The following is a 14,808-nucleotide window of genomic DNA, read 5'->3' as shown; positions in this document are numbered from 1 at the left end:
AAAATCTGGAAGGAAATATACCCAAATGCTAATAATGGTTATCTCTAGATTATAAAATGACCTATTTTATCATATAAATAAGATAAAATAGTTTATCTTTATTTTATAAATGACTTATTTTATCTTATTTAGCTTCTTTGTGCTCTGTATTCGGAGAAGGCAATGGCATCCCACTCCAGTACTCTTGCCTGGAAAATCCCATGGATGGAGGAGCCTGGAAGGCTGCAGTCCATGGGGTCGCTAAGAGTCGGACACGACTGAGTGATTTCACTTTCACTTTTCAATTTCATGCATTGGAGAAGGAAATGGCAACCCACTCAAGTGTTCTTGCCTGGAGAATCCCAGGGACAGGGGAGCCTAGTGGGCTGCCGTCTATGGGGTCGCACAGAGTCGGACACGACTGAAGTGACTTAGCAGCAGCAGCAGCATGCTCTGTATTTATCATTTCTATAATTTCCATCACAAAACAAGGGTGTGCTCTGTTGAAAGGAATGATGTTCAAGTTCTGATCAGGCATGTGGTCAGGTTCCCAGACTCAGGACTTGCCCATTTAGAAGGAAATTACCTTTTGTCCTTTCTGGTATCAGGAATCAGGGGCCAGGGCTACGGCAGCCTGAGGACCAATATCTGGCCCAGGCACTCACATGCCACACTGCGTCTCATCTTTTTTACAAATGATTTTAAATAGAATTGAAAAAAGAAAAACCAAGTGTTGAAGAAGAGGTCATGACACTGTTTTTTAAATATGTCCTTTTGATGTTTTTTTTTTAGGATCACAGCTCACAGAGGCATCTTACATTCCGTGAGTTCCTGAAGGGAAGGGGCCAGTATACCATGTCATCCATCCTCTGGTTCGTTCATTCATTCATTCGAAAAAACATTTACCGTGCCTTCACTGGGCTCTATACACTTGTCAAAGTAGCTACAGGGAACGACTAGAGCAAGTTTTAAAACAGAGGAAAGAGTGCTCTGTCAACAATTAGGTCTTTACCCAAATGCGCTTCTTCTTAGTATCTCACCCGAGCCACCATTTTAAATGGCATCTATCCATTCCAATAGTTTTCCCCATTACACTTTTTACCTAACACATAAGTATTTATGTTGTATATTGTCTCTAATTCCCTTATACTAAATTATAAGTTCTAAGTATGTACTGAGTTCTACATTTGGTTAGGTGCTTTTCTACTTTAAACTAGTTGAGGGCAGGAATGAAATATTGTTCACTACAACCAAAAATAAGTATTTTAAATGTAACAAATGTCTAGCACTTATTGTTTCTTCATATGAATTTTCTAAAACAAAATTTAGTGTTGGAAAGTAATAAACATGAAACATGGTCTAAACTTAAAAAAAAAAAAAAAAAAGGAAAAAAGTAGAGTGGTTTTCACACAAACCCCTGACATTCACCCCTTGTCCACCTGCAAATTTCAACCACCCAAAGAGACAACTCAAAAGTTACTGTCTCAAGAAGACAGAAGACACAGACATGGCCAAGAGGCACATAAAAAGATGCTCAACATCACTGATTATTAGAGAAATGCAAATCAAAACTGCAATGAGGTATCCCCTCCCACCAGTCAGAATGGCCATCATCAAAACATCTACAAATAACAAATACTGGAGAGGATGTGGGGAAAAGAGAACAATTCTACACTATTGGTGGGAAAGTAAATTGGTGCAGTCACTGTGGAGAACAGTAGGGAGGTTCCCTAAAAAACTAAAGATAGAGTTAACATACGATCCTGCAATCCCACTCCTGGGCATATATCTGAAAAGGATGGAAACTCTAATTAAAAAAAAAAAAGCACCTCAATATTCATAGCAGCACTATTTATAATAGCCACGACATGGAAGCAACCTAAGTGTCCATCAACAGATGAATGAAGAAAGAAGGAAGATGTGGTATGCACACACAGACACATGAATATTATTCAGCCATAAAAAAACATGAAATAATGGCATTTGCAGCAACATGGATGGGCCTTGAGATTACCTAGAGATTATCATCCTAAGTTAGGTAACTCGGACAAAGACAAATATCATATGATGTCACTTACATGTGGAATCAACATAAATGATGCAAATGAACTTATTTACAAAACAGAAACAGACTAATAGACATAGAAAAAACCTTCTGGTTACCAAAGGAAAAAAGGGGGAGGGATAAGCTAGGAGTTTGGGATTAATAGATACACACTACTATATATAAAATATAGCTATAGCACAGGGAACTATATTTGATATCTTGTAGTAACCTACAATGGAGAAGAATCTGAAAAAGAATATATATACCTGAATCACGCTGCTGTACACCTGAAACTAACACATAATAAATCAACTGTATTTCAATTAAAAAAAGTTTCCATCTCTATAAATATCCTTTCTCTTCTCCCAAATTAGCACTCACTCCTTGCTTCCTACAAATGATTGCTTTCTTATTTGCACACATGCAGCAATTGTAATAGTATGTGCAATATAGTTCTTTCTGTACAAGTCTCTTTATGTTACAGGGAAGAAATGATAGCATTTCCCTAGAGTAGACAGATGAGATCACCCCTGCTACTGCTAAGTCACTTCAGTCGTGTCCGACTCTGTGCGACACCATAGACAGCAGCCTACTAGGCTCCTCTGTCCCTGGGACTCTCCAGGCAAGAACACTGGAGTGGGTTGCCATTTCCTTCTCCAATGCATGAAAGTGAAAATGAAGTCACTCAGTCCCGAGTCCCCGACTCTTAGCGACACCAAGGACTGCAGCCTACCAGGCTCCTCCGTCCATGGGATTTTCCAGGCAAGAGTACTGGAGTGGGGTGCCATTGCCTTCTCCAGAGATCACCCCTATATCCAAGGAAATAAATATCTAGGCTCTCACTGTTTGTGCTCTAACACTGTACCTAACCTACCAAGGTTGAGAAGTTCTACTGGAGATCCTGACCTCCTAACTAACACTATGTACTAGGCCTTAATTATTCATCTCAATATGCTCAGGGCCTAGTAAGTTGCTGTTTACATAGCTGGTAATCAATGCTTTTATTAGCTCATCTCACCTAATATTTATTGAATGTCCACCATGTGCCAGGCACAGTGCTAGTAAAAGAAATACACTAGTGAACAAAATAGATAAGGTCATCCCTACAATTTGGTGGGACGGAGCAATATTAAACAAATAATCTTACAAATACATAAGCTGTAATAACCACTGTGAAGGAAAAGTAGAGTGCTCTGCATGCTATGGAAATATTTGAATAAACAAATGAAGGAAAGTATTGCACATTTTATATGGTAATATTCATTCACCAGAAAGGTATACTCTACAGGAAAAGAAAAAATATTGTGGGCTCTCTGAGGACAGATTAAGAATCCCGTAAGACAATCTAACTCCCCCGTTCATGCTCCTGTGATAATAGCCTGAGATCCTATCTCATGAATGACTCATTCTGAACTTATGGGCAACTAAAAACCCTAAGATACATATGTTGTTTGTTTAATGTGCTACCATAAATCCGAATCACTCTTCTCATACAGCTACAATAGGTTATTTGGATCTAAGCAGGTAACTTGCTGTGTTTCTCCATTAGCTTTTCATCTTGCTAGATTTAGTCTCTCAGTTTGACCTGCCCAAATACTGTCATGCCCAATCCTGATGTGGGAATATTATGTGTCTCTTCACATCAGTGGCTATGGCTACTCTGATGTAATGTTCAAATTCAGGTTGTTGAAGAGAATGCTGAGTGAAAATTTGGGTGAGGCCGAGAGGCAGAAAGCACCTTTGAAATATACATCAAAAACATAAAAATGTCCATATCCTTTGCACTTCTGGGAATCTCTTCTAGTAAACCAATATCAAATAAGGAAAAAAGTTTTATTCAAGAAAATAATTTTTCTCCATTATTTATAGCAGTGAATAGTGATTTAAAAATTCTAATCTTATAAGGGTCACAATTAAGCTTAGGTGAGTGTAACAAGAGGACATTTTCTTATAAACTAAGAGAGAATTCCTAAAAACAGGCTTGCAATAGCATTTTATTTTCAGAAAAGTGTGTTGAATACTCATTGAGCTTCTTACATGGCTCAGAACTCATCAGGCACTAATAAGTATTTATTGTTAATAAAGAGATGATGAAAACATTTTATAAACAGGTGATTAAGAATAGAACATAATTAGTTATCAGAAAATATTTGATTGTATGGTGTTGATAAAGAATATTAGGCACACATTCCTTTTTAAAACGAGGCTTTCTTCCTTTGAATGGCAGCCTATTCCATTAACTAGTTGATGCATACAGGACTTTAAACTAAAGCAATGGCATTACAAATTAGCAGCTTGAATTTTAGTATAAATATGGCACTTAAAATTCTGTCTAATTGAAGTGCCCACTCTGTGAGGGGCTCAGGATGAGGTGCTGGGGTACAGTAGCAAACAAGACTGGCAAAAATCCCTGCCTAGTGGGGCTTACAGCTTAGTGGAAGGGGGCAGGTGATACTCAAGTCAACAAGTAAAATAGATGGTACATCAGGTGGCCAGAAAGGCAGTGGAGTGGAGAGGGATAGGGGATTCAGCCAGGGATAGAAGGGGGAGTGAAGTTCCAAAGAGAGTGATGGGGCGCCCCCCTCTCCCTCCCGGGAAAGGGACGTCTGAGCAGAGAGCCCTGAAGGAGGAGGGAGAAAGTGCTGGGCAGTTGGCTGGGCCACGAACATTCCAGGAAGCAACTTGCTTTGAGCAATACGATTTTAAAGGATTGGGGTTTGACTTCTGTACAGGCAGTCCAGCCGCCGCATTCCTTGTCACTTTCAATTAACCGTGAGTACACCCAGCTAGCTCATCACAAAGGTTCCCATGTCTCTCCCGTCTGGCGGCCAGGGACAGATACCCTCAGCGGTGCCAAAACTGCCACGCTGGACCAGCCGCCGCTGGAAGCAGAGGAGCAGCCCCGCCCCCTTCTCCTCGGCCTCCAGGGTGGCGGTGGGGGCGCTGTAACCCTTAGCCTTCCTCTCCCGACAGCCCCATTCTCTCCCTACTAAGTCTAAAGGGGCATTAATGTTTGCTTTAAAGTTTCTTTTGTACCTAGTGAATCTGTGCGCTGAGTAAGGGCTCTCATTGAGAAGCAAAATCATCACCTCTTAGAGTCACTTTTAGAACTAAGAATGTCATTTCCACCAGAAGTAAAGGATATTAGGATTTCATCATTGATATTAAGTCCTTAAAGCTGGCATATTTGGAGTGAGGGTGTTAACAAAGAAGTACTTCTAAATATTTGTTAATTGCTATGTGTATATATATAATTATATCAGCATTTGTAGTTTCTGATCATCTACTCATGTCTCCACTGATGACTTGCTGACTTCCTGTCATGCCTGTTGATATAAAGCGCAGTGACAAGGAGGATGCTATAAGTTCCATTAGGGTAGGATGATGTCTGTTTTTCTCACTGCTGTATCTCCAGTGCCTACCTTAGTGCCTGGCACAAAGGAGACACTCAATAAATGCTGATCAATAAATGAATGACTTTAAAGATGACAGCTTTGATACAGAGAGAAAATACTTTCATGCTAGAGTGGAAGGGGGCAAGTACAGAGACCACGATGTCTGAAGCAGGAGAGGCAAGATGACATGAGCTATGATTTCTCCCTAACCTCCAAGATACTGGGCACCCAAGTGAACGTGCAAGGCAGGGCAGGGGTGGGGAGATGAATGGGAGAAAACCTCTAAAACAGGATCCCTTCCCCACCCCCTTAAGATGTTAGATTCCTTTGGTCAATTTACTTAGTCCCTTGGAGACTTGGTTTCATCATCTAGAAAATGGGTACAACAATCCTGACTTTACAGGGTTGCTATGAGAGCTAAGTAGGATAAGGAATATAAAGCTCTTGACATAGAGCCTACTGCCATTAAAAAGTTATTATGACTCTCATTTACCAAGGTTTGAATCCCAGCTTTATTGCTTAGAGCTGAATGGTCTTAATAAAGTTACTGGAATCCCTCTGTTGCCACAATTTTCTCATCTGTGAAAAACAGGATAATAATGCTTATCTTGTGGTGTTACTCTGAGGATTAAATCAGTTAAAACATGTAAACCACTTAGAACAGTATCTGGCATGCAAGCATTATTATTGTATGTGAGGCGTTTTTCCTATATGTTTCCAACTTTGATGTTGTTAAGGCTCAAACAACAGATTTGTTGATGTGATGATGGAGTTCTTGCTGGACAGGTTGTATCCTCGTCTCATTTCAACATTAGTTCTCAAACTCGAGTTTGCACTGGATTCATCCTGAAGGCTTGCTGAAACACAAGCTGTGGGGGCCCCACCCTCAGAGCTTCTAATTCAGAAAGTCTGAGTGGGGCTTGAGATTTTTTTTATTTCTAACAAGTTCCCAGATGATGCTGATGCTGGTGGTCCAAAGACCACACTTGGAGAACCACTGTGATATAAAGAAAGGATATCAGAAGCTCTAAGAGAAGAAGGAAAGATGAATACATAGAGAGTTCTGAAACAATCCCCAATTGGAATGAGTTATGGGCACTAGTAGAAAGAACAATTTGTTCATTTATTCATTCAACAGATATTTTCTTACTGCCCAATGTGAGCAGGGCCCTGTATTCACCAACTGGTTTCCAGGACCAAGATTAAGCCAAGCAGAAACAACAGTGAGTTGGAGAAGACTGTCAATTTGCTGAATTAAAATAACATCAAGGAAAGAAACCATGTCCCCACTGGCCTAACTCCGGCATTATTTAGTGTGTGCATGTGTATCAGAATGTACACAAAATTTACCATTTTGACCATTTTTAAGTATACAGTTCATGGGATTAAGTACATTCAATATGTTATACTAGCATCAACACCATCTATCTCCAGAACGTTTTTCATCTTCCCTAATTGAAACTCCACACATTTTCATCAATAATTCCCTATTTCCCTTTCTCTCACATCTCCTGGCAACCACCATTCTACTTTCTGTTTCTATAAACTTGATGATGAAGCTCATATAAGTGACATCAGACAGTATCTGTCATTTTGTGCCTACTTATTTCATTTAGCATAATGTCAAGGGTCATCCGTATTATAGCATATGTCAGAATGTCCTTTTTTAAAGGTGAATAATATTTCACTGTATGTATACACCACATTTTGTTTATCCATTCATCCACCAATGGATATTTAGATTGTTTCTGCCTTTTGGCTGTCATTAATATTGCTGCTATGAACATGAGTGTGCACATAGCTGTTCAAGTCCCTGCTTTCAACTCTTTTGGGGAATATATTTCTAAGCTTCATTTTAAAGCAGATAAATTTTGTTTTAGTAAATATTAAGATCACATTTCCCATCTCCCACCTCCCCCCCTCCTTTTCCCTTCTTAGAACTTGATCCCTCCTGACACTCAGGTGCCTAGATCTCTCAGCTGCCCCAATCTGATAAATCATTCACACCTCCAAGAACAAGGAAGATACATCTTAGTGCTCTTGTGGGCTGAATGCACGCATGAATCTTCCTTTCTCTATAATGACAACCTTGCTGATGCATTGTCCAAACACACCTATGCCAGGAGCATGGCCAGGACTATAAGGAAGACATTTAGTCACTGGAATCAGACATGTGATAGAGAAGCCTGACCTTACTACTTACTAACCATTTAGGCAAGGGATTTAATTTCTCAAATTTCAATTTCCTGATCTGTGAAATAGGTGTAATAGTTTGGATCTACTTGGTTGCTGATAGAATCAAACTAAGATAAGGTAAAGTAAGATAAACTGAGATAAGGTAAAGCACTTAACCAAGTGCCTGGCATATGGTAAGTACCCAACAAATACAGACTGTATCTGAGTAATTCCTTCAGATACATTCCAAAACAGTTCCTGCCATCTATATCTACAGAAGGACATTACAATGAGCATGGAATTAATGGTCCCACTCAGCCACAAGCCCAGATTCCTAAACACAGGACATTGTCTTTTTCTTTAAGTCACAGGATTCAAAATTACAACCTGCCCATAAGGGGTTAAAGATATCTTTGGACAAGGAAGATATTTTGGGTGCTCCATGGAACCCACAAATTGTACCAGAATCCCCAGCAGCCAGCTATGGGTGTAAGTATTCTTCCTCCGTTGTTGCTTTTTTTTCCCCTCTGAGTTTGCAAATGCCAGATAAAAATGGATTCCAGAACAATGGAAATTTGAGATGAGAAACGGTTACAGCAGATTTGGCCAGGCCTCCTCCTAGGATGGCCCCAGTCCTTCTGGGACGTGTTCTGACAACTCGTTGGCCTCTTTCTAAGCCTCTGAAAAGGGGGTGATGTTCCCGCCACTTCCCTTGGAAGAATGTTGCACAGTGAAATATGACTCACTGTCAGGGCCCTTGCCTTTGAGATTCCCTTTCTTCTCCTGACCCACTTTCGTCTTGCTGCGCCCTTTTGTACAAAGTCAAATGAGGCCTCCTCTGGAGGAGGCTGCTCTGTGAGGACTGACATTTAAAGACCATTACCACCTCTTCAACTCGGCCCTGTTCATTTAGCCAAGCAAAGCATGTTTAATTCTTTTAATCTTCCCTCATAAATCAATCTCTTCGTTCCCTTAATAGTCCTTCTCCTGTGCTTTGAACTCCCTCCAGTCTGGTCATCCTAAGCTCTTGTTCCGTTTACACTTGAGAATTGCCAGTCAAGAAGCGGCTGCACAGGAAAAACAGCCGGATCCTCGCCAGGGTTCTGGAAGTTCTCAGCACACTGGACTGTCTGCTGCCCAAGGCACCATGAGCCCCAGAAGAGCCCTGCCTGGAGGCCAAGCCCCACGGCCTTAAGGGAGACTTGAGGCGTCTGCTGCGCGCCCTGTTATGGGTCTTTCCATGGCCCTGGCCCACCCGGCCAATGGTCAAGGGAATTGCACAAAAAGCCTGTTCAGATACCCGTCCCGCTCCTTTCCATCAGCCTCCGCAGCACACTCACCTTGCAGCTGGCCTCAACCTACTACAACGATGGAGGACCCTGGGTAAGCCCAGAAGCGTTCTTACCTGGAAGGTCCCAGCATGGTCTTCCTCTTTATCACCCTCTCTGTTTTCTTTGAGGGCGATTAAGGTGAATCCTCTGAAATAGGAGGGAGGGGCAGCCGAAAGCGTCACTGCAAGATAAGAAGAAAGCAGATGATAAGCACAAGAGTCAGCTGTCTTCCATTTGTCAAATGGATAAATGTGAGCCCTCATCAGCATCCCAGACCTGTGGGCTGCAAGGGCAGGTGATGGCGGGAAAGGCTCATTTTGTAGAGTGATGAACTTTCACCCTCGCCACCCAGCCCCCTCTCACATTTCAGAACCTGCTGAAACACCTGAACTGTGATCTTCCTTGGGAATTGTTGAATCAACCAAGCCTGAGATGAACGCTCTTAGTAACCACAATTTGATAAAAATAGTACATGGTCAGCAACTCGTCTTGACAGTTCTCTAATGTTATATACTTCTATAGATTGGCCCAAGACAGACTCAGCTGCTTGCAGCATAAACTCCTTATCAGTTCAGTTTAGTCACTCAGTCCTGTCTGACTCTTTGCGACCCCATGAACTGCAGCACACCAGGCCTCCCTGTCCATCACCAACTCCCGGAGTATACTCAAAATCATGTCCATCGAGTCAGTGATGCCATCCAACTATCTCATATTCTGTCGTCCCCTTCTCCTCCCACCTTCAATCTTTCGCAGCATCAGGGTCTTTTCCAATGAGTCAGTTCTTCGCATCAGGTGGCCAAAATATTGGAGTTTCAGCTTCAGCATCAGTCCTTCCAATGAATATTCATCTCCTTTAGGATGGACTGGTTGGATCTCCTTGTAGTCCAAGTTTCTCTCAAGAGTCTTCTCCAACACCACAGTTCAAAAGCAAAAGTTCATATCACAGTTCAAAATTCTTTGGCGCTCAGCTGTCTTTATAGTCCAACTCTTACATCCATACATGACTATTGGAAAAAACATAGCTTTGACTATGTGGACCTTTGTCAGCAAAGTAATGTCTCTGTTTTTTAATATGCTGTCTAGGTTGGTCATAGCTTTTCTTCCAAGGAGCAGGCGTCTTTTAATTTCATGGCTTTAGTCACCATTTGCAGTGATTTTGAAGCCCAAAGAAATGAAGTCTCACTGTTACCCCATCTATTTGCCATGAAGTGATAGGACCAGATGCCATGATCTTAGCTTTCTGAATGTTGAGCTTTAAGCCAACTTTTTCACTCTCCTCTTTCACTTTCATCAAGAGGCTCTTTAGCTCATTTTTGCTTTCTGCCATAAGGGTAATATCATCTGCATATCTGAGGTTATTGGTATTTCTCCTGGCAATCTTGATTCCAGCATGTGCTTCACCCAGCCCAGCATTTCTCATGATGTACTCTGCTTCTGCTGCTGCTGCTGCATCGCGTCAGTTGTGTCTGACTCTGTGTGACCCCATAGACGGCAGCCCACCAGGCTCCCCCGTCCCTGGGATTCTCCAGGCAAGAACACTGGAGTGGGTTGCCATTTCCTTCTCCAGTGCATGAAAGTGAAAAGTGAAAGTGAAGTCGCTCAGTTGAGTCTGACTCTTCGCGACCCCATGGACTGCAGCCTTCCAGGCTCCTCCATCCATGGGATTTTCCAGGCAAGAGTACTGAAGTGGGGTGCCATTGCCTTCTCCGGATGTACTCTGCATATAAGTTAAATAAGCAGGGTGACAATATACAGTCTTGACGTACTCCTTTCCAATCTGTTGTTCCATGTCCAGTTCTAACTGTTGCTTCCTGATCTGCATACAGATTTCTCAAAAGGCAGGTCAGGTGGTCTGGTATTCCCATCTCTTTAAGAATTTCCCACAGTTTGTAGCAATCCACACAGTCAAAGGCTTTGGCATAGTCAATAAAGCAGAAGTAGATGTTTTTCTGGAACTCTCTTGCTTTTTCAATGATCCAACAGATGTTGGCAATTTGATCTCTGTTTCCTCTGCCCTTTCTAAATCCAGTTTGAACATCTGGAAGTCACAGTTCATGTATTGTTGAAGCCTGGCTTGGAGAATTTAGAGCATTACTTTACTAGTGTGTGAGATGAGTGCAGTTGTGTGGTAGTTTGAACATTCTTTGGCATTGCCTTTCTTTGGGATTGGAATGAAAACTGAGGATGTGGCAAAACACATCTATTTCTTGTGGGCACTCAGCGGGAACATATTCCCAGCCTCCCTTGCAGTTTGTTCTGCTTGTGTCCCAGTCCTGCTGGTGGAAAACATGGACAGACAGGATGAATGCCACTTCCTGCCTGGCCCCTCCAAATTTTCTACATGATTCTCCATCCTTCTTTTCCCATCTCTGCCTGCTGCATGCAGGGGAATCCAGCAGAGGACCCTGATACCCCAGGAGAAGGATTGGAGCCACAAGATGGAAGGAACCTAGGTTTCTGAATAACCACAAAGATTGGCTACTAATGTCTATAAAAGGTCAGATAGAAAGTAAGGAAGAAAGGTTGAGGGGAAAAAAAGACATAATGAAGTAGAGAAGAGCAAAAAATGTGGGGTGCTAAGCAATGGCACCCAGAAACTGATGACTTTGATGTCAAGAGAAAGAACTGAGATCTCTGAGGGATAGACAGATAGCCCCAGAGCAGTCTGAGGTTATCTAGGTTAGGGTGGTGGGCCTTCAAAGCCAACCTACACACTTCTGAAGGAAGGGGAACAGAGAGTAAGAGGCAGACAATAAAGGGGCTGTGCCCATATCACCTCAAATTCCTTTGTGCCCTCGTACGTGGCCCTGGCACTGATGAGCCTTTGCTTCCAGAGGCTGGCTCATTCCTGAAGGACCAGCCTCAGGGCACTGGAGTTTCTCTGCCAAACATGAAAGACCCAGCTCCCTTGCATCAGGTGACGATTCTGAGGACGTAACATCTCTAAATAGCCCTGCAGGATCAGAGCTCACCCGGAGTCACGGCCAGGTGAGGTTTCTTCCTCCCCTGTCCCAGGTCCCTAACCCTTTATTGGCTTCCCCTGGGAGTACTTCCTTTAAGAGTCACTTGCACCCCAGTCATCCCCTGAGGATTTGTTCTGGGTTAAATTGTGTCCTTCTAAAATGTATATTATAAGCCTAACCTCAGGTTTCTGGAAATGTGACCATTTTTGGAAATAGGGTCTTTGCAGATGTAATTAGTCAAGATGAGATCATAATACTGGATTAAGGTGACCCTAAGTCCAAGTGCGTTGGTTCAAGTGCCTATGGCCAATGTCCTTAGACAAAGAGATGCAGAGACACACAGGGAAGAATGACAAGTGATGACAGAAGCAGAGATGGGAGTGAGGCGCCTGCAAGCCAGTGAACGGCAAGGACTGCCGCCAGAGGCTAGGAGAGGCATGAAGAAACTCCTTGGAGCCTCCAAAAGGAAACAGCTCTGACAGCACCTTGAGTTCAGACTTTTTGCCTTGAGAACTGTGAGCAAATATATTTCTGTTGTTTTAAGCCACCGGTTTATGGTACTATACATGGGAACCCTAGGAAATGAATAATACCTGCTTCTGAGGAACCCAACCTAAGCTAGACACGCAGTCTCTGCTGCACAGTCAGTGACTTCAGGCTGCAGCTCAAACTCCATAGACTGATGGGCCCACAGACTCTGTCTCTCCGGGAAGCTCCACCAACCATATTTCCATTCCCTGCTACACCACATTTCAGTCCTGGGACTCTCTCACTGGCAGTTTCCTGAAAAGCCATCATTTCATCCTACAGTATTATTTTTTTCCACTTGGCTATTCATACACCTGGAATGTTCCACCTCCTCCATTCCTGGCAAACTTCTTTAGAAATCAGCTAAATTTTCATCTTTTTTGTAATGTTTCCTTTGACTGCCCCATCAAGACCTGGGTGCTCTTTTCCCTTGGATCTTGTTAAAATTCCAATTGGGAAAGGAGTAAGCTAAGAAAGCTAAGATCATGGCATCTGGTCCCATCACTTCATGGCAAATAGATGGGGATACAGTGGAAACAGTGACAGACTTCATTTCTTTGGGCTCCAAAATCACTGCAGATGGTGACTGAAGCCATGAAATTAAAAAATGCTTGTTCCTTGGAAGAAAAGCTATGACCAACCTAGACAGCATATTAAAAAGCAGAGACATTACTTTACTGACAAGGGTCCAAATAGTCAAAACTATGGTTTTTCCAGTTGTCATATATGGATGTGAGAGTTGGACCATAAAGAAAGCTGAGCGCTAAAGAATTGATGCTTTTGAACTGTGGTGTTGGAGAAGACTCTTGAGAGTCCCTTGGACTGCAAGGAGATCCAACCAGTCAATCCTAAAGGAAATATTCATTGGAAGGACTGATGCTGAAGCTTCAATACTTTGGCCACCTGATGCGAAGAACTGACTCATTGGAAAAGACCCTGATGCTGAGAAAGACTGAAGGCAGGAGGATAAGGGGATAACAGAGGATGAGATGATTGGATGGCATCACTGACTCAATGGACATGAGTTTGAGCAGGCTCCGGGAGTTGGTGATGGACAGGGAAGCCTGGTGTGCTGCAGTTCATGGGTTCGCAAAGAGTCAGACATACTGAGCTACTGAACTGGCTGATACAATGGGCCTAATAACAGTATTTACCTCACCATATCAATGTGAAGCATAAATAATGCATGAAAATCCTTAAAACCATTGTTGGCAGATAACAGATACAATAAATATTAGCTCTTATTATTTATCAGCGATGAAATGATCACATTAAATATTTTGTGTGCAAGTATTTGTTTACCTATTTGTAAGTCCTTCAAAGGTAAGAATCACATCTTAGCCCAGCACAGTGGATAGCAGAGTTGGTATGTAATTATATTTACTGAATCATATTCATGGACTGGTAGATTCAGTGTTGTAAAGATGTCAATTCTTCTCAAACTGATTTATAAATTTAGGGCAACTTACATTAAAATTACAGCATGATTTTGTGATATTGACAAGCCGATTCTAAAATTTATATGTGCAGAGGGCCAAGAATATATAAGGCAACCTGGAGAAAGAAAGGCGAAGTTGGATGACTTATACTACCAGCTATTGAGACAATGCAGCTATAGAAATTAAGCCTGTGTACTATAGCAAGGAAAGAAAAATAGGCCGATTGAATAGTTTGAGGTCCAGATAAAGTTACACAAATACATATAAACTTGATTTATGATTAAGGGTGTACTGCAGAGCAGTGGGGGAAAGAAGATATATTCAGTGACAATTAGGAAACAGTCAGACATGAGGGAGCAACTAACACAACTTTTAAAAGGTACATAAACAGGTGGATCTTGGTCTTTACCTAACATCATACTCAAAATTTCACATGGATTGTAGAGCTAAATGTGAAAAGTGAAACAAAAAGGTTTTAGAAAGTAGCATAAGATGAAACATGAATGATCTTGGCCTGGGAAAGTTTTTTTTTTTTTTTTTAATAGAACATTTAAAAACACTGATGATAAACAAGATGTGTAAATGGAATGATAACAATGTCTGTTGATAAACAAAATTTTGATAAGAAAATGTAAGTTATGGTGTGAAAGGAGGTATTGGCAATACATTTAACCAGAAACTTTTATCTAAAATATATAAAGAACTCTCAGAGATCAATAAGAAAAAGATAGACAGCCCAAAGTAAGAAAATAAGCAATTCACATGAACTAATACTTCACAAAAAGTGTTAGTCACTCAGTCATGTCCAGCTGTTTGCGACTGCGTAGACTGTAGCCCACCAGACTCTTCTGTTCATGGAATTCTCCAGACAAGAATACTGGAATGGGTTGCCATTTCCTTCTCCAGAAAATTCACAAAAGAAGGTGCCCAAATGTCCAATAAACATATGAA

The 14,808-nt window shown here is 41.7% G+C and overlaps 1 protein-coding gene across 1 annotated transcript in view; it reads right to left on the bottom strand.

The window, feature by feature from the left end:
* Positions 1-14,808, bottom strand: part of SPON1 (spondin 1) — a 314,673-nt gene that overhangs the window by 284,911 nt on the left and 14,954 nt on the right. The window contains exon 2 of the mRNA XM_070383983.1: positions 9,002-9,108. Within this exon, the coding sequence (XP_070240084.1) occupies positions 9,002-9,108 (107 nt within the window). The remainder of the gene's footprint in view (positions 1-9,001; positions 9,109-14,808) is intronic.

Source organism: Bos mutus, chromosome 15 (genome assembly GCF_027580195.1).
Source record: "Bos mutus isolate GX-2022 chromosome 15, NWIPB_WYAK_1.1, whole genome shotgun sequence".
Lineage (NCBI taxonomy): Eukaryota > Metazoa > Chordata > Mammalia > Artiodactyla > Bovidae > Bos > Bos mutus.
The sequence above is the reverse complement of the archived record's forward strand: the minus strand, read 5'-3'. Positions and strand labels throughout refer to the sequence as shown.